At 45.2% G+C, this 27,831-nt stretch overlaps 1 protein-coding gene and 1 long non-coding RNA gene across 4 annotated transcripts; one reads left to right on the top strand and one right to left on the bottom strand.

Moving 5' to 3' along the window:
- The first annotated feature begins 290 nt into the window (after nt 1-290).
- On the top strand, nt 291-27,372 carry slc4a2b (solute carrier family 4 member 2b). 3 transcript variants are annotated; one of them, XM_086101637.1, is made up of 24 exons: nt 291-345; nt 481-542; nt 5,990-6,146; nt 12,572-12,731; nt 12,796-13,028; nt 13,690-13,793; nt 15,061-15,269; nt 16,838-16,974; nt 18,506-18,686; nt 19,144-19,279; nt 19,441-19,642; nt 19,783-19,888; nt 19,975-20,159; nt 21,041-21,251; nt 21,319-21,525; nt 21,597-21,745; nt 22,316-22,510; nt 23,630-23,896; nt 24,009-24,098; nt 24,166-24,332; nt 24,536-24,789; nt 24,894-25,063; nt 25,177-25,350; nt 25,430-27,372. In XM_086101637.1, the coding sequence occupies exons 3-24, from the start codon at nt 6,108-6,110 to the stop codon at nt 25,508-25,510; spliced, it is 3,657 nt and encodes a 1,218-aa protein (XP_085957763.1). In that variant the 5' UTR covers nt 291-345; nt 481-542; nt 5,990-6,107; the 3' UTR covers nt 25,511-27,372. The 3 variants fall into 3 exon arrangements, with proteins under 3 accessions (XP_085957763.1, XP_085957765.1, XP_085957764.1); XM_086101639.1 differs by adding an exon at nt 17,480-17,572 and having other exon boundaries at nt 314-542; XM_086101638.1 differs by lacking the exons at nt 291-345; nt 481-542; nt 5,990-6,146 and adding an exon at nt 8,791-9,213.
- On the bottom strand, nt 14,577-15,072 carry LOC147187086 (uncharacterized). Its single transcript, XR_015098965.1, has 2 exons — nt 14,949-15,072; nt 14,577-14,872 (listed from the first exon to the last, which is right to left on the bottom strand). It is a non-coding gene; the product is annotated as an uncharacterized LOC147187086 (long non-coding RNA).
- Nucleotides 27,373-27,831: the final 459 nt, after the last annotated feature.

Consider the following 27,831-nt stretch of genomic DNA (forward strand, 5'->3'; position numbering starts at 1 on the left):
TATCGCCGTAATGTATGAATGAGCACTAAATGAGTTGGCAGCGACGCGAAATAAATTGGGATTATTTGTAATATATACATTTTTTTTTCATCGTATATTTCTGAAGGACGTTTTGGACACAGCTATTTCTTTTCAAGACATACTAACGTTCCACATATTAATCATCAGGAGGAATGACTTACTGACCACGTTTCAGCCAGAGGTGTGGGTGTGTGTGTGTGTGTGTGTGAGTCAGTGTTGAATAGACCCTGCAGTCACATGGCTACTTGTCAGCAGGCTCCGAGAGGAAACTTAATCCCGGCGACCGAGGCGGCCGCTCTCAGTGGGCGCATGTCGGTCTGAGAGGTTGGACGCTCGCTCCACATCTCTTAACTTTTGTCTTTGTCTCTTTTCTCTCTCTCTCTCTCTCTCTCCTGTCTCGATTTTGCATTCCTGCTGCACTCTGACCAGAAGCGTCTCTCTCCGTCCACCTGCCCGCAGAGTTCACAGTTGCACTTCCTAACCATGTCTGCGGTGGCTTCTCTGCAATAAGCAAAGCAAAGGTATGGATTGTCGCCTTTGTTGATTGGCGGGTGTCCCTTGCACCCATTTAACTTTGTCTCTTTTAACGGCGTCGTCACTTTAATGCTTGCGCGTTGTCTGAATCACATCAGTGTATGATTTTTAAATACTTTATGAGGCTCTGCCAAGTGCTTGATGGACGCATAATAATGGAAATCGCGTGTTGTTTATTTCATTGGTGGTTTTCTTTAACTTTTTTGGAAAACGCCATCCTGACTATACCTCCACGTCAACCTTGTAGGATGCACCAGCACACCTTGTGAGATCTTCAATAATAATAAAAAAAAAAGATTAACTCATTCAGTACTAGCCAATTCTGGACCAAGTCTGAAAAGACGTTTAAAAACGTCTTTGGGAGTGAATGAGTTAATAATAATAATGAAGTGTTAAAATGTAAAATCCTGCGATTGGCTGGCAACCAGCTGACTTCCCAAAGACAACTGCGATAGGCGATGCATGGATGTAAAATTATTTCTTCAAAATCGTGGTCTACCAAGTCGTTGATATGGCATCCACGGTAAAGGCAAAACCAATGATTGCGCTCTACTGATCGGTCCAGCTGACAGTTAAAGGGTTAAGGCGCTTTATTTACATCAGTCCTCTGGAATTTATGTAAAAAAAAAAAATGTTGTTAATAATGATATGATTAGCTTTTGTTTTGGGTGCCAGTTGCAGGCTGCGTCTGTCCTTGTCAGCGTTCCTTCTCACGCCCACATTTCAATATCATCTTGGTCGTCACTCTGATAAAACATTTAAGGCTACATTTAAGGCTACAATGTGTCTGAGCCGCAGGACAGAGGCTATCATGAGAAGTATACGCCAGATCTCCGGGGAGGGGGGTCGGGGGGGTGGGGACTGCGGAATGACTTGCAGGCTTAAATAAACCGCTTGTCATGGTCGCAGATGTTGGAAGTCCAAGCACGTAACGGTGGAAATGGCAAAGTCAAACACGGTGAAAAGGGGGGCGGGGGTTGGAGGGGTGTGCAGTCAGTCGAAGTGACTACAATACAATTGGGAAGCTTTCCAATGATTTTCTTTTCCCTTTTATCAGTAGTGTGCCACTGTTGAGGTTTCGGCATGGCCACTTTTTTATCATCATTTCAGCCAGTCTGGATACATTTAACTGTGGCCTTTAAATAAAGACGTGGAGTTTGTTAACGGGCCACTCGCGGTTGACATTTAAGTGTGTCATGTGACCTTGATGAACAATTCTGGGTTATTTTATTTATTTATTATTATTAATGTATTTTTTTTAGTAACCAACCAATCCTGGCATTGCACAAGTGTGCACACCCTCTTACGACCAGGGATGTGCCTGTGTTGCGAATTAGCTCGATGCATTCAAACTCATGTTCAACGGGAGTCAAGACAACTCGCCAAATAAAGTGCGAATATGCTTTATTTTTATTCTGACATTTTTGAAGTCACGGAGATCTTCCGCAACAGCGGAGTGATCTCATTGTTCGAAGAATGGTGGAGCAGAATTTTCTGGGACATTTAAAAAATATGGAACACAGTGAAGAGAGCAATCAAGAGGTACAAATATGTCAAAAAATATTAATGACAAGACCCGTCAGGGAGGCTTCCAAAAGGCCGACGGGCATATTGAAGGGGCTGCAGAAATTGCTGGCAAGTATTGGCTGGCTGTTTGCTACAAGTGACAACAATCTCCTGCATCCAGCATATGTCTTGGCGATGGGGTAAGGTGGCAAGACTTTAAAATCATCCAAACCTAGATTTCGCAAAAACACACTTTAGGGAAAAGTGTCTCTAGGTTGAACCTTTTGGCTGCCGTACCAAAAAGATACATTTGGCGCTAGCAAAATATTGCTTCTCACCAAAAGAACCATCACAACTCGAGTGAATCGTGCCGGTGGCGACAAAACATGTTCACGAAGCGCTTACTCGTACAGCTGAACTTTCGGAGGCACTTTAAAAGATCGTAGCTCACGTTTATTGGTCCATAAGGTTTTTGAAAAACGGATTTGAAGAGGGGTGTGTAGATTTTTTATTTCCACACCCTCCATGCCTGAGTGTGGCGGTCTACTATATATTCATCATGTACTGCTCGCCCCTCCCCTCAAAAAGCGCTTATAGAAGGCTATAGCTGGCGCGGCCATCAGCGGCAGGAATTCATCTGGTTTATTTTTACGCCGCAGATGCGATCCTCCGCACATCAATCATCGTTCGTAACAAAATGGGATGCGGCACGCTTCTATTCCGAGTGGGTGACAGTATGTTGTTTTCGGTCTTGAGTATGATTTATGATTTCAGGGCAGCGGCAAATTTGACGCTCCGCAGAAGAGTGTGTTGTCAACAACTGTCAAATTTTGAATGATGAAAAAAACAATTTTTTTTTGACGCTATGACAAATTAAATTCGGCCGTGACGTTAGCGAGCGAGCGTTGTAATGCATTAGCCTAGCGGGCACAATTTTTAACTCATTCACTCCCAAAGACGTTTTTAAACGTCTTTTCAGACTTGGTCCAGAATTGGCTGGTACTGAACTTCAACTATTTCTTCTCCGGGGTTTGAATGTCGTGTTTCGACACATAGTCCCTCGCAGCAAGATACGTTTTCCCCTCACCTCCACGTGCGCAGATTTGACACAGTGACCGAGGTGCGAGATTTTGTGGGTGACCCAGTTAAGAGGACATGATGAAGCTCGACTAGCAATGAAAGCCAATTTTTTTTTTCTTGTCTTCGCTTCCTCTTGCACACTCAGCATTCATCCATCTCTTTTTCGGCAGAGTCAGCTGTTGCATAAGGCACCGTCAGTTCCTTTTTAGTCATGTCTCACACAAAACACAATTGAGGTCCAGGTGTCGTCCACAACAAGACGATTATTAGTGCCTTTGCAGTTTTGTTGGACTTTTTTTCTCTCAGGTTGCTTGACTATGGTTCCCATAGTCCGGGCCCCAGATCCCACCATTCTGTAACTTTATCCCCGTGCCTCCAACACAGTGGCCGGGGTGTTCGTTTACTGGGAAAATAAAGCGTGTATAGTGGGATGAATGACTCCGTTATCATCATTAGTACAAGCCTGGTTTAAAACTTGAAGGTTTGGTCAAGTGTTTTTTTTTTTTTTGTTTGTTTTTCGCTTGTAAAAGTCATTTGTGAGTCACAAAAAAAAAATGCCGTTATTGTGGAACAAAAGGCATGCTCAAGTATTGGCGGTACTTACCTTTGTGTTATTTGGTGGTTTTATATTTAGCATATTAACGTAGCGACTTGAGGATAAAGCCTCTGGCTAGCGGACGTCAGAGTTTTGGTAGTATGTCAGCTACGCAAATGAAACGGCGTCACGGCGTGGATCTTAGTGCTGCATGAAAATGAAACTCGTGCAGTTCTAACTTAAGTCCCTCCCCCATAGCGACGATCTCCCTCTGTGATTTTATCGCTTTATACTTCAAACTCTTTCTACTGTTATTGCTTGTGCTTTTCCTAAAAAGGCTACTAAAAAGAAAATGTTGGAGTTGTTATGCAAAAACGGTGTTGCCTAAAATCATCACCTGGCAGTGTTCTTTTTCCTTTCTTTAAAATTGGAGCTCAGGACGCGAGTTGATGACATCCAGCTCAACTCAAAACGCCATCAACGGGCAAACAAATTACCTGAAGTAAGGGATAATTCCGCACAAACTGTGTCGACCCACACGTAGTCAATCCAATAATACTCGCAGGCATATATTCTTTGTCCTCACGAGTGGTGGCCAAGGCAAACACACCAGCTCAGTCAGGGAATGACTTGTCAATCAAGGCACCGACCGCTGTATTCATTTTCTTATTTATTGCATCCCTCATGAAGCAAACTCTTCTCACCAAGATATAAAGCAAACCGTGCTTTTTTTTTTTTTTTGTGTACCGTTACAGCTTCATCATCACCTTCTCGATATCTTGCTCCCAATCGGCGACACGTGACTCCCCGGTTAACCTATAAATAGTTCTATACGTTGTGTTAAAATGATTCGTAAGGACACACTCTTCATGCTGAATGTCAAAAAAAAAATAATAATAATTTAAAATTTAAAAAAGGCAAGTGGAGGTGAGCCGAAAGCATCCGCCACCGGTTATCAAAAGGGTGTCCCTGCACAGTAGTCTGCGCCGTTATCAGGCTCTTATCTGGCTAATGGTTAATGACCTTGGATGGTGGTGAAGTCGTCTCTCAGGGCCTGGAAATGAGTCATTAAAAACAAAAATCTTAGAGTGTGGTGGACATTTTGCAATAATACGGAGATCATCCAGTTGGTATTTAGCAGGCTACTTCCCGGTTTCATAAGACGGGCGGTGGCGTTATTTATGATTCAAGGTGGGGCAGGGGGTGAGTTCAGATCATCCCCCAAAAATATCGCAAGATTTGCAGCGATTGCTGCCGATATCAAAACGATGACTTTGCCTCCGCAGGGGTGATTTTGTTGCCATTTTACTTCCAAACACAAACTCTTTATGGCAATTTTGTGCCGACAATGAGTCATTTTTGGGGATTTTTTTCTTTTTGGTAGCATGATTGAAAATGCCGATGCTGTTATTACACGGCTGCAGACTGACTGTAATTATGCACAATTATAGAGGGACAAAAGATCAGCGGGCAGGTTATACAGTGTGCGCTGGAATGGAATTTTCAGCGCTGGTATTTTTGTTGACTCCGTGAAGATGTCTGATGCCCGTTTATGTGGCTTTTTATCTTTTTTTAAATGTTTTTTTTAAAAAATAGTCTTTTCAAAGGCTTCGTGTCGTTCAATCTAACATGCTTGGACGGTGGTATCCAACTAACTTAATTCTCATCGCGGGCCGCTCGTGGTGCACGCAGCAGCCCAGTTGTAAGCGGTGAAAGCACATGCTGGAAATGTATAATTGCTAGGGGGAGTAATCATATGCTAAAAATTCTGGTTTGGTGCTTATCTTGGTTTTAAGTTTGCCGTTTTGTTCAGATTTGGGACTGTAGAGGAACATACGAACCTAGATTTTATGTCAACGGATTTAAGAAATTATGAATGAAGCATCAATGTTTTATTTTATTATTATTATAATCTTTATTTTATTTAATTATTTTTTTAAGGAAAGTGCAACGTCAAGAGTGTCGAATTAAAATGCCGTAAAAAGACAAATTAAATCATTTGCTTTTCCTTTGTTCCCGTCCGAAGTGCTTGGTGGAGGGCCTGTTTCGAAGCCGTTGGAAGTTACGCTTGAGATGAGGTCCTCTCGCCTGAAGCTGAGCCGCACTGTGTTTGCTTACAGCGCCAGATGGGTTTCCTTTCGGCCTTTTTTTTTTTTTTTTTTTTTTTAACCTTCACGATCACTTTATCGTATTCCAAAATTGGTCCCTGCGGTCTCAATTTTCGGGTTATTTGTGAGCATTTCTGGCAAGCTCTCTCACAAGCCGTCAACAATGGAATGATGAGCCACATTTTTCTCTCGTCTGTGCCTCCAGGTTATGCTGCCCAAAAGTTGCCCGAGTCCCAGCGAGAAAGAGAAGGGCTAACCCCTGCCGCAACTCATCCCCCAGCATTTTCCCCCACCCCTCCACAGCCCGTCAGCCAAACGGAGCCATGAGCAACCACGGCGCTCCCAAGCAGGTCACGGATAGTGTAAGTCGGCATGGAAAGCATGTTTTTGGTTCTCATTCGCAAACCCCCTCATTCACACTCTCACTTCGGATTTGTGCTGCCTGCCTCGCTCATTTCTCGCGTGGCGTTTGATCAACGTTTCAAACTCGCATCTTTGACTCCCCCTCGGGAGTCGCGTTGACAGCAGCTTGCGCGGGATTTCTTCTCTGGACGAGACAATCCGAGACCCGGAGCGCTGCTGGCCCTCGGCCAAAGCAAGCAGCATTCCTCTACCGCATGGAGAGGTCCTCCACATGGGTGATTAAGATCCCTGAGCAGAACACGTCGCGCAAGTTTTGAAAATGGGGGACATATTTTCCCATGCGTATTCCAAGAATGGTAAATTATGATTATGGCACGCCAGGAATCTTACGCCAAGTCTTTCTCTCTGACCTTTTACCCACTTTTCTTCACCACAAGCTCATTTTTCTCTCTCTCTCTCCGAGCTCAAGGTTATCATATACAGCAGGAGACAGGAAGTAGTTTATTGCATTTGTCCTCCGCTGAGTAGACTGCGACAAATGCTTCTTGGAGAATGTCTTCACTTTCAGAAATGTAATGGAGGAAATACCTGCCTTCGTCTGGTTCATTTCCAGTCGTCCCGACCACTTATTGGACGCGTTGCCTGCAGGTCGGGAAACAAAACGCGGCTGAGACAATGTCCAGATTTCACCAGCCGGACAATTTGGTTAGCTCGTGGAGCCACTCGCTAGAGCAAACGAACCAACAATCCTCCATAACTTCCGATAACGCCCAAGGCTAAAAATGGCTCCTCTCCAACTTATAAACTCTCAGTCGCGATGTATCATGTCAACAGAACTCCTTGACACCAGCCAGAGCTTTGGTGCTATCCTGTCGCTTCTTAAGATATCACAGAAAGCGCACTAAAAGGATATACAGGTTGGGTTTTTTTTCCTGAAAATTCAAATAGGTGAATTAACTGTAATGCCAATAGCGATCCCCTCATCATTTGAATAGGTTGACCACCTCGCTTTTCCTCACGCCAACCCCGCTAGGGGCCTCGGCTACTTCTCGGCACTCAGATGGAATCTTTTGCTGTGTGCTGTCAACTGCCCAAATGGAAAGAGCAAATATGTTCAAATATGCGGGTCGACATGAATATTTCTAGTTTGAGTTCTACAGGGCAAAAAAAAAAATCATGTAGGTAAGGTGGGTTTTACTGGATAGAGAGAAGTAAAATTGTTGTTTGCTAGCAGTGCTTTATCTGCTTCATAATAATGAGGCAGTGATTGCGACAATAAAAGAAAAAAAAGGCAGCGATTGGGCCATCAAGCATATTAACAACGATAAGCTGCAAGCGCTGATGAACGGGCCTTCGCGCCCCCTCGTTCATGGCAAATAACTGCCAAAATTTTGCCGCCATGCTCCGCCCACTTGACATGACGATCTGTCTTGGGAGAACTGGAACTCCCCAAAGGGGATCTGATGGGGAGTGAGTTTCAGATGTCATGCTCAGCACCCGTGAAATATGTACATCACAGGTGTCAAAGTCAAGGCCCGGGGGCCAGATCTGGCCCGCCACATCATTTTACGTGGCCCGCGAAAGCAAATCAAGCATGTTAAGTTCCATGATGCTTGCTAAATTCTGAACCAACATTTCAAATGATCATATCTAATTCATATGATATTGCAAACATTTTCGCATTACCAAACCCCTCATTACATTAACGTAAACACTGTTCAAACAAGTCATTATTCTTGACTTCTGATTTTAAAACTAGTTATCCATCAATATTTTTGTGTGCCGTCTATGTAATATGGGGTGATTGAACATTTACATGGTTTCATAACGGCCCTCCAAGGGAAACCTTAACTACAATGTGTTAGGGAGGGGCCAGCCAGGCAGCCTCCTCAGCCAGGGTGTTCTGCACCTCACACCTGAGACTCATCAGCTCATCACCCACCTGTTAGGCGACGGATGTGTCCCGTAATTGCTGGGTGTGGGTAGCGGTCAGGTGAACCTGGTTGGCGAGAACATCTTCGATCAAATCGAGACCAGACTTGTCTGTGTCGGCTGGGGTCGTCATGGCAAGTTCGTACTATTAGGGTTTGGATCTGACCCCAATAGCACGACAACAGGCAGGTATCGTTGAAGCCAACACTTGGCGTAGTTTATTGAAGAGTCTTCGCAAAGTCACTCAGGGGGAAGCACGAGGAGTCCACAAGGAAATGTCCACACAAGGAACAAGAAGCTGCAGAAGGTGGCAACAGACTCCACTGGCGTGGTGACGGCACGAACTTGCACTTGAGGAATGGTCTGTGAGTCCATTTTTACTAGTCCAAACGAGCAGATAGGCAACAGGTGGGTGATGAGCTGACGAGTCTCAGGTGTGAGGTGCAGAACACCCTGGCTGAGGAGGCTGCCTGGCTGGCCCCTCCCTAACACAATGTGCCCCGTGACAAAAATGAGTTTGACACCCCTGATGTACATTAATCATCAGGATACACGTTTGCCAAAAATTGCCATTTCCTTATTTATAGACTTCCTCAAATATTTACGATGCCGGATAGACAACCGGAGTGTAGTTTCATTTCCTTTGTGGGGAGGAAGGTACCGTAAATGTGCCATAAAAGCAGCTGGTATCGATAAGTTATCCCAAATCTGTGCGGGCCGCGGTGTGTCACACTTGCTAGCAGGAAGTGTGGTGGTCAAGAAGCTCACTAAAGCTATATTGCGGAAAAAAATGGCTTTGTTTGCACTGTGACGCTTCCTGTGTCCTCATTGGTTGTTCTCTCAGCTCCGGCCGAGTTAATTATTACATCCCGACAACTGCTGCTCAAGTGGGGGGGAAGTTCTGATGAACTGTCTTTTGGATATGTCGGGTTGAGGCTTGAGTCATGACGTCCTCCTTCCCTGAAGAGCTGCGGCCGCGGTCATGTGACCAGGGCTAACGAGAATGAGAAACGTGGTGTAGCTGGATCGAGAATATCACCCTTGAGTGACTTCCCCACGCCCCCCTTTTTCGTTTTTGGAGTGGTGGTAGCACTCCTGCGAATTTCCTCTATGGACTATCTGTACTCATTCAAGGTGAGTTTGGCATTTCGGCAGTATTTTCCCACAGGCTAAAGAGAAACAGAATTCCTGAGATGAACGCTGTAGCTTCACAAAACTGCCCACGACCGCAGCGGTGTGATCGTTTCGTCCCTCGTGTCTCTTTTTTGCAAAGAAGTCAGGGTTGCACATAGAAGAGCCAGGAGGCGGGGGGGAGTCATGTTTCCCGCGACGACAAAGTCACTTTTAGCCATTACGCTCAAGGAACACGGCAATATATTCGCTTTGACTCCAGAATTAGATTTACAGCATGTGAAATTGTTGACGCCGGTTTTTCCAATGGATGCCTGGGCGGCCTTCAAAACATGAAAACATAGAAATGAAATCCATCATACTTGCCAGAGATGCTGATTATTAATTCGAATGGTATGTCTAGTTCGCCACAGACGTGTTTTTGCGAGTTAAAGTTGGTTGGACAACCTTTACTCTGATCATCCAATCAGAGGGCAGAAAATGTTGATGTCATCGAGGGGACAGGTCACTAGCCCGAGCTGGCCCTGTGAGGATGAATTTGAAATGTGATTGTGATTTTCAATCTAATCTGCCCAGGGTTTGGACAGATTAGATTGAAAATTACAATCACATTTCAAATTCATGGCAACACAGAGGCTGAAATCTGATTTGACGGGGGGGGGGGGGGGGGAAATCGGCTTCTGACCAAAAAGCGGAGAAAATAAGTTCTTTTTTTTTTTTTTTTTTTTTTGGAAAGAAGCATGATTTTTTTTAGGTGGGGGTTGTGACACCTCCATTTATAAAATAACAAAATTGTATTTAGCGATATAGTACCGTGAGCGATGCTGACTCAACCTACACTTGTGTTGAACATAAATGTTGTTTTTTTTTCTTCTGTGTTCATCTTTCACTCCGTCTCAGCTTTTCACACGATTACAAAAAACACACTTTTCAACCCGAAATCTGGCCATACCATACACACAGATTGTTCACAAATCCAACCTAACGCAATGCCGCCATTTCCAGTGATCAGTCGGTTCAAATGCTTTCCAAAACTGAACGTCACAGACAAACCGGATGAGATCCATTTCCACGCCGACCCCTTAAAAAAAAAAACATCACCGACGTATTTATTTATATATATTATATATGTCTCGCCGACCTCAAGCGGTCAGATTCCAATCGACGAATGCAAACGTCCGCGGCGGTGAGTGAGTTTAGCCTTTCATGCGCCAATGATGATAACCCGTAACCCGATCACATGATAAACTCCACTGTAGTAACCACTGTCCCTGAAAGGGTTAATAACGCACATGCAAAAAAACGCTCACGTCCACACGTTGGGATATGACATGATCATTGCAACACCCTCCCCCATCTCCTCCTCCTCCCTCTCCGCCGCCGTCCTCTTGAAGTGCTGACTGTGTCGGATTTCAGCCAACTTCCCAGTACACCCGTAATCTCCTCCCCAGTCTTTATATGTTGGTGTCACCGCAGCTTGGTTGTATGACCTGCAATGTTAGTGTTGGCCCTCGGGTGCTTTATAATCAAATAGGAAGCGTCTTTGCATGTGTTTATTTGTCCCATCTGTTGACTTCTACACGGTAGAGTCGATACGTCACCTACCCCCCATGTTTTTGTTTGCCCCTCGGCTCCCCGCGGCTTGTTTTGGCACTCGGCGAGCGCTGGAAAAATGCTCTCACCTACATGAGAATCCCTCGCACGTCTCTCGCAGCTCCGGGGATTGGCTGTGAAAGCGCCGTGTGAAAATAAACGGCTGGGGAAGCTTATGTAGCTGTATTACATTTCCTGTGGATTTTTTTTCTAAAAGCGGTAAAGAAGGGCTGGTGTCATCTAGTCTTGAAAATTAAATGTCAGATTTTTTTTTTTTCACAAATGTCCCATTTCTGAGTTTGATCTTTTTATTCATTTCCTTCACTTGTAGAAAAAACAAACAAACTACAATGACATTATTCCAAACAAGTCTTGCCTTATGTTGTTTTCCCATCGGGGAATTTGCTTGATTTCTCCTGTTACTAAACAAGCTTGGGAAGGGAAAAAAAAAAAGAGCTTCCTCTTGGAAAAATATCAGCATATGTAAACACAATGGTTGAAAATAAATATATAAAATAGTTGCAGCTTGGAAGCCTTAACAACAAATGAGTCACGTAACGTTCAGTGCGATTCGTTTCTTGCCTTTCAACGGGATCCATAAAGTTATTCCGTTCGTCGTCTGTTTCTGGTCGCGTTATATGAAAAATGGTCACTAGCACCGGCAGAAAAGTCATTAAAAAAAAAAATGCTCGTAGTCATGTTGTTAGTGTAACTAACCATAGATGCCCCTAAAAATAAATAATAGATCAAATCGTTTCATTGTAACAATTTGAGACAACTGGGGGGGGGGGGCAAAATATTCAGTCGAACACTCAATATTAGGCAGTACAACTACAAAAATATTGTTATATTGATTCCATTAGTGAAAAAAACAAAATGGTGAGTGGAAATGCAGGTAGTCATACAAGAAGGAGCTGTTAATGATTCATCGTCACACGCTTTGGCAGTGCTTCCTGCTGCACAGGAAAACAGTAATACTGTACACTGTTGACATCACGTGACCCGGCCCGTGGGGGCTCTCACACACCTGGCCAGTAATGACGGCCTTCTATGCCGATATTTCCCTCGGCGACACGAAAAACGATCCGTTGCGACTGTGACGTGGGGTAAAAAAAAAAAAAAACAGGAACGGAACTCAGCACATGGCCATTGTGTACAACCGAAGGCTTTTGAGAGGCCCCGTCAGGTCACGTGACGCTTCAGCACCGGGAGCGCTCGTCTGCACCACAGCTTCCCCTAGTGTCCGTTGAATGAACTGTACTCTTTTTCACTCGATAAAAGAAGCAATGTCGACGGGTCACACAAACCTCTGTCTTGGGAGTGAAGTAGAAACAATATTCTATTTATGTTTGGTGCGTTTGTTTGTTTTTTTTATTTCAGTTATATTTAAAAAAAACTCATTAAAATATTCAATTTCTTTCTGCCTACACTATTAAAACTGCTGAAGATTACTTCTAAATGTGATAGTCATGAAGCATTTAAGTAGATACATATTACTACATACTAAATTGACTGATTGTATGTAAATAATAATAAGAAAAAAATGTGTGGGTTCTTTTCCTATTTTCAGTGCTGACAGTAAGCGCTACAATGTACCTTATTAGCATAGTGGAGTAGTATGAGGCACAATATGCCTTGGTGGCCCGCAGTTCTGGGTTCGAATTTGGGCTTTGGCCTTCCAGTGCTTCATTTAAGACTCTAAATTGTCAATGTGAGTGTGGAAAATTTGAGTGCCATGTGCTCATCGCTGTATTGTTTGGCCTTTCAGCCTGAGCCGTCGTCTCCGCACAGGCCGCCCCAACTGGACGAGGACGACGATGGCGACCTGAACAAGGCGTTGGGGGTCCAACGCTTCCAGCACATCCTCAGGCCGTCCACTTCCGTGCCCGACGAGCAGCACCACAACTACCACGAAGAGGACATCGAATGTAAGCACCACCTTGCCACAATCTGACACGCTCAATCTCCCTGAACCCAAACTGTCCCCCGTAGACCACCGCCACTCCTCCCACCACATCCACCGCCCTTTGTCCAAGTTGCCCCAGGACGGGCGCCACAAAAAGAGCAGCAAGAAGAGGCGCAAGGAAAAGGACCACAAGAGCACCCACGCCCCCGGCAGCGTCCCCGTCGAGGAGGTCGAGGATGAGGAGCAGCAGGAGGAAGAGGAAGGGCAGGAAACCAGCCCCGCCTCCTCTTCCGAGCCGGTTGGGGTCAAGGATGTGGAAGTAATGACATCGCACACACAAATTGAGGGGTGCTATTGGGTGGGGGTTGCATAATTTCCTTTATTCATATTTGAGTAGAGTCTAAATTATTCAGGAGTGGCTCTCGGGTTGCGTCACTGTGATCACGATCTTTCTTTTTTTAGTGAACATTTTTTTTCTATTTGCTTTCGTTTTTGTTTACCTCTACTAAGGTGGTAGCACGGTTAGTTCTATCTACTGCATCACCATATATGAATACTGGAAAGGGTAAATACTGTAATTTTGATTCAGATTGCAGGCTAATTCTCTGCTGTGCGACAAAAGCAAAAAAAACAAACGCAGGCCGGTGGATTTTGTAGTATATGTAATTCAGTGATTACAGAGAGCCAATAAATAAATAAATCACTCCATCCAATCCAAAATTCACCATTTCAAAATTGGAATATTCAATATGAAACAAAAAAAAAAAAAAGAAATTGGCGTCCTGAAAAATCTTTTGTGTGTCTAATGAATTTGAATAAAATGAATTTTCACATCTCAATGAATTTTCCGACCATTTTCTAATTTGTTGAGATGCACCCGTACATTTTGTCCACGACACCAAATAAGAAGCTACCAAATTAAGATGTCCAAAAATGTCACATCGGTACTTTTGACGCAATGTTTTGTTTGCGTCCTGCAGTTCTTCTTGTCTGATGACGACCACGTGGACGCCCCCACCCGGGATCTGGACGTGGTCCCGCACTCCGCCGTGGGAGCCGATCCTGACGACGGCACGTCCACCGAGTGAGTGTTGTTTGTAATCGTGTGTGTGTGTGGGTGTGTGTGTGTGTGTGTGTGCGTGCGCGTGCGAGCACACTGTACGTTGCCGTGTCTCCGGCATCCAGCGATCCCGCTGTGCACCCCAGTAATCCCGTATATCAGCTGTCGCTCTAGACGGCGCAGCACACCTCCACAAGAGGCCAGGCTCCACCTATAACATTTTGCCCCTCGCCATGTCACCGTCTTGAGTCTGTGACCGGGGGATAAAGCAGAAAGTACACACAGTTCGCTGGAACTTTTTCCTGGAATTTATCTGATCGAAGATACCGTAAGCTTTGACTTGTTGGACGGTGAGTTGGGGCCTTGTTTGATTTTATTATTTATTGATTATTATTTATTGAAGTTTTGCTTCTTTTAATGGCATACGGTTTGTAACTACTAGAATTCCTGTTTTGGTAATTGAGAAAATGACATCTCCCTTGTCAAAACCCCCCCCAAAAAAAAACGTATAAATGATATCGAGTGATCTGGTAATTTTTCTGGTTTTCAATTGGCCCCCAACCCCCCCAAAAAAAAAGCCACGGTCAAGCCAGAATTTCCAATATGATGTAAACAATTACTAAGCTGAAGTTGGAAATTTCATAATCAAACAGAAAAAAAAATCCCCAACCTCAGAAAGTTTCGTTATGTTTGTGTTAACACAGCTAAAATATTTACAAAAAAAAGGAAGCGAGGTGGACACAAAAAGGCAAACGGAGCACAGTGTTAGGGTTTGGATGTGACCCCAAGAGCACGACAACAGGCAGGTATCGTTGAAGCCAACACTTGGCGTAGTTTATTGAAGAGTCTCCTCAAAGTCACTCAGGGGGAAGCACGAGGAGTCCACAAGGAAATGTCCACACAAGGAACAAGAAACTGCAGGAGGTGGCAACAGACTCCATTGGCGTAGTGACGGCACGAACTTGCACTTGAGGAATGGTCTGTGAGTCCATTTTTACCAGTCCAAACGAGCAGATAGGCAACCAGGTGGGTGATGAGCTGACGAGTCTCGGGTGTGAGGTGCAGAACACCCTGGCTGAGGAGGCTGCCTGGCTGGCCCCTCCCTAACACACAGAGATGTCTTTTTGACATAGCAGAACAGCAAAAAAAAAAAAAATTTCAAACATGCTGCAAAATGACCTGGGATGAGAAAACCAATGATTGAGAGGTTTATCAGGTTCTCTCATTTATTCTCAAACTGTAAAAAAAAAACAAAATAATAATAATAATAATTATTATAATTTTCTTCCAGGAAGCCAGAGTTGTCAGACATCCCCAGCTCGCCGCATTCGGAACACCCGCCGCTCGCCCGCTTGTCCTCGACAGGCCGCAGCTACGACCTGCAGGATCGGCGGCGAACCGGCAACATGACGGGCGCCGAGCAGGCCAAATACCAGCGCATCCCCACCGACGAGATCGAGGCTCAGACACTCGTCTCCGCCGACCTGGATGGCATCAAGAGTGAGTGCGGCGCATACCGTTGGAATGAGGGGGATATTATTTGACTGTACAGTGGCATGCAGCCCCCTCCCCTTCACCCTTGTTATGAAATTCGCCCCTCCCGCTGTCAGCTGAGGCCTCTGGATGGCAGCCCGAGCCCGCACGGTGCTTAATTGCCAAAGCTGGGCTGACATCGGGTTCACCACCCCGATTAATTAGCGGAAGAAAGTCAGAAAAAGCCACTCTGGCCGGGCTATGGGGATGTGCGGTCTTTAGGGGGCTTAGTGACACAAACCTCCCACCATCATAAATCAATGTTGGCATATAACAAAGTAGAAACGCATTCTTATCATATTTAAATCGATTTTTCTGGTATTTGTTCTTGAGTATTTATTTTCTGATGACTAAAAAGCAATATGGGCGGCACGGCGGTCGAGTGGTTAGCTTCGCAGTGCAGAGGTGCAAGGTTCGATTCCCGCTCCGGCCTTCCTGTGTGGAGTTTGCATGTTGCCTGCGTGGGTTTTCTCCGGGTATTCCGGTTTCCTCCCACTTTCCAAAAACATGCGTGACAAGTTATTGACACTCGAAATTGTCCTCAGGTGTGAGTGTGAGCGCAGTATGTTGTTCGTCGATGTGTGCCCTGCGATTGGCTGGCAACCAGTTTGTGGGTGTGGGGGGTGGATGAAAATCAACATCTGTAGTTCAGGCTTCACCTCGTTTACGTTTTTGGCAACATATTGTAACATACCTTCCAAGATGTGTGCTTACTTACTTACAGTAGTCTACACTCTACTTTTACCAATCTTTTTGTTGTTGTTACATTTCTACTAACCGGTATGTCCAAACTATCAGTAGTTTTGCCACATCTGCTGTAAATCATCCTGGGAAAGCAGCTCTGTGCCTGGCTGCTGGTCAACAATAGGAATTATTAGATCGCCAGTACTCCCCTTTTGTTCCACCCCAAGCAAATTAACGCTACTGTGCGCTGATCTGCTCTGATGGTTTCAGGCAGGGGGGAGTAGGGGGGGGGGGGGGTCAGGCGGCGGTCAAGAAATGACCACTTTTCCCCCAATTGGTCAAAACATTCGTCGCGTACTCACCTGTGTGAGCGGCGAGGGCCCGCCCTCTCCCTTCAAGAGTCGCCGCGCCCGCCTGCTCACCCTGGCGGCTGACATGATGGATCTGCCTCACTTCGGACCGTCGCAGTTCTTAAAAACGCTCGTGAACACGATCGCGGGCCAGTCTTAGATGAGTCAGTCAATGCAGAACAGAATTCGAAGCATCACGGTTTGTTACATAGGACCTACCGACCCAGACAAAGGTAAGACCATTGGGATTCAATGAGATTGTTTGTGTTGCCACTTTGACACGGCGATTCTTAGTCTGTCCCCTCTCGTCGTACGTGGAATCACTAAATTAAATGGTCAAACTGTACAATGTTCCAGTGACTTGCACTTTTTTCATTTTAATTTCCCCCCGCCCCCCATCCTGTACGGCTCATTTGTGAAGTGCAGTTCAGTTGTATTTAACTTTTAAGTACAATACATGAGCATTTAATCGCAACACCGACGTCTGCTCTCCGCCACCAGGCCATCGCTTCGAAGATGTCCCCGGCGTTCGCAGACACCTGGTCCGAAAGAGCACCAAAGGCCAGGTGGTGCACACGGGCAAGGACCACAAGGAGTCCGCCACTCGCAGCCGAAAGCAGGACCGCACCCCGCATGAGGTAAGAATGCCCGTCAATACCGTAATGCGGCACGGGACAAAATCAATAAATCATGTATTCATTATTAAATTTTATTTAATATTCGGCATTTTCCATGAACGGATTAATTCTACTTCTATCCATTTCCATTTGAAACATTGCTTTGGGTCACAACTAGTCTCCGAATGGATTCAATTCGTGAACTGTGGTTCCACTGGACAATCCAACGATGCTTGACATTTCCAAATATTCTTCAAGTTGACTTTCAGTCATACTTGACTAATCGAAAACTTCCCGCGATCGTCTCCGTCTCTCGGGTGGAATTTGTGGACGGGTGGGCGGGCTGATGAATGATGAATGAATGACTTCTTTCCGTCCACACAAGGCAACCGGACACCAGGCGCTCTTGCCGTTATGATTTATTAACGCACACGCACACAAATTCTTATATGCGGTCAGCCCGTCAGCTATAATAGATGCCCATGTGGGTCCTTTGAGACCTCTCTCCTGTTCCCCACCCCATCAGCCGACGTCGGTGGTTCTGTACCGCTCCTTCTCTCGGCCCAAAGGCGTCCTGCTGGACGCGGGCGCCAGCGCGGTGGCCGCCACGTACAAGAAGGTGAGCCCAGCAAGGTGTGACACCCCCCTGCCCCCACCCTCCCGTGTGAGCGTGATCTCACAGGCATGCGGCGGGTGAAGCTCGGCACAGATGGCGCTCTTTAATAAGCTCGCGAGCATGGCGTGAGACCTAAATAGTGGCTCTTTTGGACAAAAGCGGCTTTGTTTGTTTGTCAGCACGACGTGTGAAGTGCTTTGAAGAGCTCACCTGGTCGGCCGCTAACCGTCTCGGTAGACCAGGTGCCAGGAAAACTAAAGCCATAACTTATATTGATCCCCTGTTCACTTGGAATAACATCACAAAAACGTCAGAAAATACTTACAATTTCTTATAAAACACCATGAGTATGTATGCCTTGGAGCATTTACATTATTAGTTGTCCTGTGGTATATTTATTACATTTATCAATTTTTTTCATCATTTACATCATTTAGTAATTATTATTGTATATTTTTTGTATGGACTATTTTTAAAAAATCGTATCTACAAATGCCCTCACCCATTTGTCGGTTAAAAAATAAAAAATAAAATAAATCTTTAATGTGGCCCGACCCCTTGAGAGCGATTGTTTGCCCGCTTGCGATTGGCATACATTTTTGCATGGTCACTTGTTGCTAAGCAAAGTTAATTGAGCTCAATTCAAAATGCCAATCAGACCATTAACAAATGGGATTTTTATTTTTTTTTGTTTGGGTTTTTTTTTTTTTCCTCACATGCTTCCAAGGCGTTAAATCTCATTCCCATTTAATTTTTGAGAATGATTTGTTGCACTTTATTAATTGGGTTAAAAAAATGCTTCGGGCTGATGGTTTCAAAAGTTTGAGAACTCCCTCACCAAGCGTGGACCCTGTTTTCGCATAGATTTAATCCACCAGCACATTCGTTTTTTCCGCGTGATTGACTGCGCCGTCCATCCCCCCACCCCCACCTCAGGTGTTCGTGGAGCTGAACGAGCTGACCATGGACAAGAACCAGGAAATGCAGTGGAAGGAGACGGCCCGCTGGATCAAGTTCGAGGAGGATGTGGAGGAGGAGACGGACCGCTGGGGCAAGCCCCACGTGGCCTCCTTGTCCTTTCGCAGTCTGCTGGAACTCCGCAAGACCATCGCACACGGTACGAGGTCGAAACCATGTACCCAACATTCAGAGGTCTTCCATGCCACAGTCCAATTTCTAGTTTACCACCATGAAATGTTGCAGATATATTCCACACCCACACATACGAGGTGAAAATCTCAATACCCGCTCTCACTCTTGCTCCCACATTTCTCTAAATAAATAAGTGCTTGCTTCAAGCTCGTTGTCACTCCCAGGTGAAGTTGACTGTAAAACGGGGGCGCAAAACAACAAAATATTAAACATTGTATATTTAAATGTTCAAATATGAACAAAGAAATGTCAAATGACATTCTGCTAGCTTCATGCTAACAAATAATCAACTCCATAGATGTTGCTAACCGAAAATGGCAACCGTGTAACCACTGCTAAGCTAACACACATTGAGCAGCAACATATCCAAACAGGTAATACTCAGGCATATTCTTTCGCCTTCCGCATTTGTGTTTGCGCAGGTGCCGTGCTGCTGGACCTGGACCAAAAGACCCTGCCCGGCATCGCCCACCAGGTGGTCGAGAAGATGATCATTTCAGACCAGATCAAAGCCGAGGACCGCGCCAACGTCCTGAGGGCCCTGCTGCTCAAGCACAGGTGAGCGCCAATCGCATCTCCCCCACCCGCCGACCTCATTTCCTCTCACCGAAGCCCCGCAAATTCCTCAAAGATTAAAATTTGTCCAAGACTGGAACCCCGCCGCCCCTTCTCGCATCCGCACAGGATGTAATTCTTTTGCCAAATCGTCTTCTTCCCAGCCATCCGAGCGACGACAAGGAACACAGCAGCCCCTTCCCCAGGAACATCTCTGCCGCAAGCCTGGGTAGCCTCATGACCCACCACCATGTTGCCAACCACACCCACACGCCCGAGCCCTCGGTCACCGACCCGCTGATGAGCAGCGCACACGCGGCGGGTGACTGCGACACGCACATTGACGTCGAAAAGAATGACGTGCAGGTACTTTTGGTGTACGCTGTTGTAGTAGCCTTATCACGAATAAAAACTAGCGAAAATCGACTTAATATTACAGAAACGTAGTCGTCTGAGGATAAAGAATATATGCCTGTGAGTTATGTTGTATTTGTTGGCCCGAACAGAAAGAGCCCACCGTGGTGTCGGGCATGCATCGCTCCAAGTCCAAGCACGAACTCAAGCTCCTCGAGAAGATTCCTGAAAACGCCGAGGCCACCGTCGTCCTCGTGGGTGAGTCATCTTGCTCAAAGCAACGAGGGGCCGTTGACTCATCCCTGCGAGGTGTTGAGCGTTTGCCGTTTTCCGCCGCCTTGCAGGCAGCGTGGACTTCCTGGAGCAGCCCACCATGGCGTTTGTACGGCTGCAGGAGGCGGTGGAGTTGGAGTCGGTGCTGGAGGTTCCCGTGCCCGTTCGCTTCCTGTTTGTCCTGCTGGGGCCCCCCACCACCAGCATGGACTACCATCAGATAGGGCGCTCCATCTCCACGCTCATGTCCGATAAGGTGCGTGCACCGAGCGCGAGTTTATTTTATTTTATTTTTTTGTGGGGTGGGGGGCTTCGTCCTTCAAAAGGAAGTTAAAAATTTAATTTGAGATGACAATGTAGGTACTCTATTTGCATTGTGGTCATCTACAAAATATTTTAGGGGAAAAAAAATTGTCAGCAAAATTTCTTTTTTAATTTTGGCACTAAATTTGAAATTTTACAATAATCATGGTGATTTTTTTTAATGAATAAAGTACATTTTCTAACAATAAAGTGAAAATCAAAGAATAAATTTGTAATGACCAACATTCAAAGAAAAGAAAAATCTAGATATAGTAAGCTAAAAGTCAAGCGTCACACGGAATAAACATGACAAAAAAGATGTAATATTTAGTTTTTCATAGAGCAAGAAGGAGTTAAAAATCGAACAAGAATAAAGTCGTACTTTTACATGAATAAAGTTTGAATTTTACCCAAATAAATTCCAATTATTATGGGAATGGAATTTTTTTTCTGAATAAAATCCAAATATGAAGAAAAAAAATGAAATTATGAGAATTAGGTCAAAATAGCTTCAGGAAAAAAAAATCTGGGAGTAAATTTAAAATATGACAAATCATGACTAGTTAAAATAAAAGGAAAAAAATAATCATGAGGATAAATTCAAAATATCAACAGTACTATATTTATACTCATTATTATTTCATATTAGTGATTTGTTTTTTTATCCCAAAATGAGGATCAATTATTTATTTATTTTTTCGCGGTAAATTCTAAATATGAAAAAGAATCATCAAAATAAAGTCAGAATATAACAATTTTTTTTTTTTTTGTCGAGCAAAGCCATTATTTTCGTCTTTGACTGACTCAAGTTTCCAAATTGAACACGCATCGCAGCAATTCCACGAGGTGGCCTACCTGGCGGACGACCGGCAGGACCTCCTGAACGCCATCAACAGCTTCCTGGACTGCAGCATTGTGCTGCCGCCGTCGGAGATGGGCGGCGACGAGCTGCTGCGCTCGGTGGCCCGATTCCAGCGGGAGATGATGCGCAAGCGGGAGGAAGGAAAACTGCTGGCCGACGAACCCAAAAGCCTGGAGGAAAAAGGTAAACCTTGAAAAATCCAGCACGCTTGAGAACTTGTCGTAACCTCCCCGCCCGTCTAACCGCGCAGAAGCCCTTATCACGCCTTTCAAGAAGTCCGATGACCCCTTGGAGCGCACCGGCCGGCCCTTTGGCGGCCTGATCCGAGACGTGAGGCGGCGCTACCCAAACTACGTCAGCGACTTTAAGGACGCACTCAACAGCCAGTGCATGGCCGCCGTCATCTTCATCTACTTCGCCGCCCTTTCGCCAGCCATCACGTTCGGAGGGCTGCTGAGTGAGTGGCCGCGGCGAGCGCATTTTGCCGTCATTCTGATATGCTAACTTTGTGCGTACGTGGTTCCCAAGGCGAGAAGACGGAAGGTCTGATCGGTGTGTCGGAGCTCATCGTGTCCACCGCCGTGCAGGGCGTCATTTTCTGCTTGCTGGGAGCGCAGCCTCTGCTGGTGGTGGGCTTCTCCGGACCGCTTTTGGTCTTTGAAGAAGCGTTTTACACTGTAAGCCCTCAATCCAAACGTACCGAGCCAAAATCTTGAAAACTATCCCCCTAACCCCGTAAGGCCCACAGTACACAGAGCGACCGAAAGCAACTGAACTGGAAAATCACCCCAAAAAATAAAATAAATAAAATAATTTGACTTATTTTACCAAAGTAGCACTTAATAATATTGAACTTTTATACAAATATAAATAACCACATAGTATGTAAAGAATTTAACTATTTTGCCCACATTTTTGCTTTAATTCAATGGACGTTGTGCTGCTCCTTCTGTCATGCATGCCTTTGCCACTAGCAGGCAGTAGAATACATATAGGAAGTCACTCCCCGGTAATATCGGCTGTTCTTCGCAGAGGACAAAGAATATACGATTACGGGTACTTTTATATTTGTCGACATGTGTTGCTGTCATGAGAACTCATTCCTGACCCCGCACGTTGCACGACGCTCGGTGTACGGCGGACCTAAACAAATTCATTAACTTCAGCGTGTTTACGTTGTGCCGGTGCTGTCGTTTTGGAACGTTTGTGCGTGCAAGTTGGACACAAAAACCTTTTTGTGGTCCCAGTTCTGCAAGTCCAGCGACATGGAGTACCTGACGGGCCGCGTCTGGATCGGCGTGTGGCTGGTGGTCATCGTGCTCGTCACGGTGGCTTTCGAGGGCAGCTTCCTAGTGCGCTTCGTCTCGCGCTTCACGCAGGAGATCTTCTCCTTCCTCATCTCGCTCATCTTCATCTGCGAGACCTTCATGAAGCTCGGCAGGGTAAATAACAAGCACCAAAAACTTTAAAAAAAAAAGGCTTCCTGATGTGTTAGCGTCCTTGATGCTAACGCGAGCGGACTTAATCGCTCCCTGGACAACGTTCAGAACTCAAGGCTGAAACGAGTGTGTTTTTCTAACAAGTGGAGTTTAAATCTCCGTTGACGGATTGGAGTTGAATGTTTAGTGGATGGAGAGTTTATTATCCGGGCTTATGTTTTTTTTTTTCCAAATTAGTCTGCGACGCAAAATCTAATTTAGCGGAAGCTATGGGAGTAACAATCGCCAGGTTTGAAGTCAAGCCAAACTAAATCTTCGTCACGTGACGTTCAGGACAAAATACCCACCATTTCCACATACAGTGAAACTCCTCTACAACGAAATCATGTTTGCAACAAGAAATTTTTCACAACAGGGGACTTTTCACTGCAGCAAATTTTATCTCAGATGTAAACACGAACACACACAAAAAACGTATATGTGTACTTTTTATTTTTATTCTAATAGTGCACAAGTATGAGCATACGCTTATTTGACACATCATATAGCCAGCATAGAAAGAAAAAAAGGGAAAGAAATTGCGAAATTTACGATCAGCATTTAATTTCACTTACATGAATTTATTGCATAATGTCTTTTATTTTGCTTCCTCCATCTTTCATTTTTATTACTTTTACCCTGTCTTCAAGCATGAAAGTTTTTCTTTTCTTAACTCCTTGGTCTGCAAAGGTCCGTTTTGTAGCCATTTTAGCAATGCAACGTTCGTGCTGCGTCTGAAACAAATACTTCCTTTACTACTGCATGTGTAAACCAGTGTGGTTGTTGCTGTTGCCGTTTCCAAACGAAGCAGTGGAGGTCGCTGCTGGATTAGACTTTTGCGTAAGGCTTGTTTTCGTTGTAGTGAATCTCATTGCGAGGCAAGCGCAGACAAAATGATTTCGTACAACAGAACTTTTCATTGTAGGGGGAGCAGAAAAGTGGGAATGGCTTAAATGCATGAAAGTGTTTTCCCCCTAGGGGGTATTTTTTACCCATGTAGGTTTCGTTGTCGAGGAGTTTCACTGTATATATTAATAAAATTTAAAAAATATATAGTAATGAACTCTTCTGGTCACTGGGCAGATTTTCAAGCAGCACCCTCTAAAGCGCTGCCCCCTCAACCCGCTCCTTCCTTTAAACGACACGGCGGCCCAGAACGCCTCCGGGGAAGACGTCACAGCAAACCCGGTCAACATCGGCAATATCACCGCCCTTCCCGAGGTGACCAAGATCGCCGGCCCGACGGACGAACCCAACACGGCGCTGCTGTCGTTAGTTCTCATGGCCGGGACGTTTTTCATCGCTTTCTACTTACGCAAGTTCAAGAACAGTGCCTTCTTTCCCGGAAGGGTGAGAAATAAGAGTACATCTTTGTTGCTTTGATATACAAACTGAAGTCTTTTATTCAAAAAAAAAAAAAATCACATTTCTTGCTCTCATTATTCCCGTGTCGTGTCCTCAGCTACGCAGGATTATCGGCGATTTCGGGGTGCCCATCGCCATCCTCGTCATGGTACTTGTGGACAACAGTTTAGACGACACATACACACAAGTAAGACGATAAATCCCAAGCGGGTCACTTCAGAAGAACCCAATCAAATATTTTGATTTCTGCGTAGAAACTGAACGTCCCACGCGGCTTCTCCGTGACCAAGCCCGAAAAGCGCGGCTGGATCATCAGCCCGCTGGGACGCGACGGGGATTTCCCCATCTGGATGATGTTCGCCTGCTGCCTCCCCGCTCTGCTCGTCTTCATCCTCATCTTCATGGAGACTCAAATCACCACGTGAGTGCGCGAAAAAACCTCCGCCATGCATCTACCATGAACCCATGTTACATAAACAACTTTGTTCAGTTTTTCAACACCATCAATAGTAATAGCGACAAGTCTAAATATCACTCGCATAAACTGGCGACGTCACACAAAACCTGAACTCGAAAAATATATTTTTAAAGAAATATGACAGCGTCCTGTGGTTCTCCCGACAGGTTGATCGTGAGCAAAAAGGAGCGCATGCTGGTGAAGGGCTCCGGCTTCCATCTGGACCTGCTCCTCATCGTGGCGCTGGGCGGCGCCTCCGCGTTGTTCGGCCTGCCGTGGATGGCGGCCGCCACCGTGCGCTCGGTGACGCACGTCAACGCCCTCACCGTCATGAGCAAAGCCGTGGCCCCGGGAGACAAGCCTCGCATCCAGGAGGTCAAGGAGCAGCGGGTGACGGGGCTCCTGGTGTCCGTCATGGTCGGTGGGTGTCGTCCACGATGCGAATCCCGACTCGGACAAAACAAACCCGGAGTTAGATCGGATTCGGGCTGGATCCCGCTCGGGTTATAACGCATCTGTCTGCAGGCATGTCCATCGTGATCGGAGACCTCCTGCGTAAGATCCCCCTGGCCGTGCTGTTCGGGATCTTCCTCTACATGGGCGTGATGTCGCTCAACGGCATCCAGCTGAGCGAGCGCATAATGCTGCTGCTCATGCCCCCAAAGTACCACCCCGACCACAGCTACGTCCGCAAGGTGGGAACCGCATTCAAGAAACGTACAAAACTTCGGATATGGCTATGGAAGGAAATTTGAATCTTGGAGAAAAACGGAGCTTGTGGTCTGCTTTTTCCCCACTTTTCCGACAGGTCCGAACGCTGCGCATGCATCTGTTCACCTGCATTCAAATGGTGTGCCTGGCCGTGCTGTGGGCCGTCATGTCCACGCAGGCATCGCTGGCCTTCCCCTTTGTGCTCATCCTCACCGTGCCTGTCAAAATGTTCCTGTTGCCACGCATCTTCACCTCCCGCGAGATGATCTGCGTATGTGGCCTTTTTTTTTCTTATTACATATTCTTTTGATCTAGTTTTCATTTTACAAAAGCTCAATTGTTGTTTCCAGCTGGACGCAGACGACGCCGAGCCGACGTTCGACGAGCGTGAGTGTCACGACGAGTACTCTGAGATGCACATGCCTGTGTGAACCGCCACCCCAGCTCCGGACCCGAGTAGCGCCACCCACTGGGAGGCCCCCCTCGGCACACCCCCTCGGCAACTTCCTCACCTGCTGCCTGTGTGTCATGTCCACAAGCATTTATATTATACGTTTTTATATAATTATTATTAGACTCTATTTCAGGGGATTCCAAAATCGTGACACATTTACGCTTGATCGACACGCAACATGATTCTTTTTTTTTTTTTTTTTAGCCCTGAAAGGTTTGCTTTGATTCACATTGAATATGTGACGAACGTAGAGGAACGTTCGCACGCTGACTTACCGTTGCCTTACCAACAAGTGCCTTATATGAAGGAACTACAAAAGTGTGTACTTGGAGGACATCTGGACGGCCTCGCCTTTCACTTTACTCGACGCTCGTAGCACTTTTTGTTTTGTAAATGAAGACACCAAATCAAAAATGACTATAACACAGCGTGATTGTTTTTAATCGTTAAATCTCATAATGTGTGTTTTTGTCAAGGTGACTGACAACCTGGAGGTGATTTGTTGCAATTTTCCACATTTTCTTTTTTTACGATGCCCTTAAAGGCAAAAAGTTGAGGGATGGTCCTTCGATGTTTTGCTTCATTAAGTAGCAGTGACCAGAAATGGTTATTTTCTGTTGATATTTTTTTTCCCCATATATACTAAAATGCATTGCATTTGACATACACTGTACATTTAAATTAGCGATAAGGAACACAAAATACACTGGTTTACAACTACAATATAGCTTAATAAGCTAGCAGGCTACTACTTAGTCCAGTATATTGTAGCTCCCTAGTTAGCCTGCCAAGCTAACTAATGCGCTTCTACCTAGCATAAGCTATCCTAGACTAGTTAGCTTGAAAAGATAACTAGCAAGCTACTACTTTGCCTAATTAAACAATTATCTTTTAGATTAGCTAGCATGACAAGCCTACGAACAAGCTACAGCTTAGTCTATTATTATAGACTAGCTAGCTTGACAAGCTAATTTATGTGGCACTAGTTACCTCGTGAAGTTAGCTAGTCAAACTTAGTGATTGCTACTTTGTTACTACATGCATGCTAGTCCGCTTGTCAGGCCAGCTAGTCTAACTATAGTAACCAGTAGTCTAACTATAGTAACCTTCCATCTTACCTAGCTAGGTAATCTATCGAGCCATCTTAAATTTCCACACTAGTTCGCCTTAGCTTGCTAGTAAGCTTGTCAAGGCTAGCTTGTTTGTCTATCTGAGCTCGCTAGTTAGCTTATCAAGCTAGCTGACCTAACGGTGAGGTAATGTAGTCAAAATAGCCACCAGGGGGAGACAAAAACACTTTATTATTATATTATGATATATGGGGGTGGGGGGGAATCAAGCACAGTATAGGGCACTCGTCACGTGTTTTATTTTTTTGCAGGAATATTTCGTCTTGCCAAACAGTTCGTCTGACATCTAACCAACATTCCACCATTTGTTCTGAAATGGGCGCCATGACGATCGTAGACAATGGTAATTCAAACTAGAGGATAAGGCTCTTGAAATGTTGTTTTTGTTTTGTGTTCGAAAAAAGAAAAAAAATGGTGTCCTGTTACTCAAGTCTGTGGTGACATCACCAAAAAAGTGCCTGCGGGACCATGAAGTCGTGAATTAAAAGAGGTGACTATTTAGCTGTTGCATTACCAGCTTTACCGCTTGTTCATATTTGTGGTCACACACGCGTTTAGTTTTAATGTTTGTTTGTAGTGCTTGTGAATGATGTGACGTGTTTTGTGTACGTGTCCATGATGAGAATGTAACAAAGAGGCCACTAGTGAAGCTCCCTTGTACAGTTGATGCTTCAAATGTTGATGACAAATAAAAGTTATTTTCTATTTATTCCCCATGTCACTTTTGGTCCATTTATCACTTGCCAAATTGGTGTCAGAAGTGGGATGGATCTAGCTGCCTTTTTTCGTCACTTGCCAATAGTCAGATCTGTGTCTATTGCTGGCCAGACTGGTATTAGAAATTGGATCTACGTTGGTTTCAGAAGTGGGGTTTATCTTTCTTTCTGTCATTCATACCATTGGTACCAGAAGTTGAATCCATTTGTCTTTCGCTCACCATATTGGTGTCAGAAGTGGCATCTGCCTGCTGTGCACCACTTTGTAACAGAAATGGGGTTTATCTATATTTGTTTCTGTGTATTTGTGGGTTCTCTGTGTATTTAACACTTGCAACATTGGAATTACTCTTGGATTGACTGATCACATTTCTCTTGCTTGGCCCATTGGTGTCAGAATGTCTGACTCGTTTCATTTTGGGACTTAAAGATTATGACTTCCTCCCACCTCT

The sequence above is a fragment of the Hippocampus guttulatus genome, chromosome 21, assembly GCF_054856545.1.
Source record: "Hippocampus guttulatus isolate MCC_2025c chromosome 21, RoL_Hgut_1.0, whole genome shotgun sequence".
NCBI classification, from domain to species: Eukaryota; Metazoa; Chordata; class Actinopteri; order Syngnathiformes; family Syngnathidae; genus Hippocampus; species Hippocampus guttulatus.

Coding starts and splice junctions, on each gene's coding strand:
- slc4a2b (XM_086101639.1), top strand. CDS start 6,108: ATGAGCAACCACGGCGCTCCCAAGCAGGTCACGGATAGT. Junction 12,732..12,795: donor CCACGAAGAGGACATCGAAT/GTAAGCACCACC, acceptor TGTCCCCCGTAG/ACCACCGCCACTCCTCCCAC. Junction 21,526..21,596: donor CACGTTCGGAGGGCTGCTGA/GTGAGTGGCCGC, acceptor GTGGTTCCCAAG/GCGAGAAGACGGAAGGTCTG.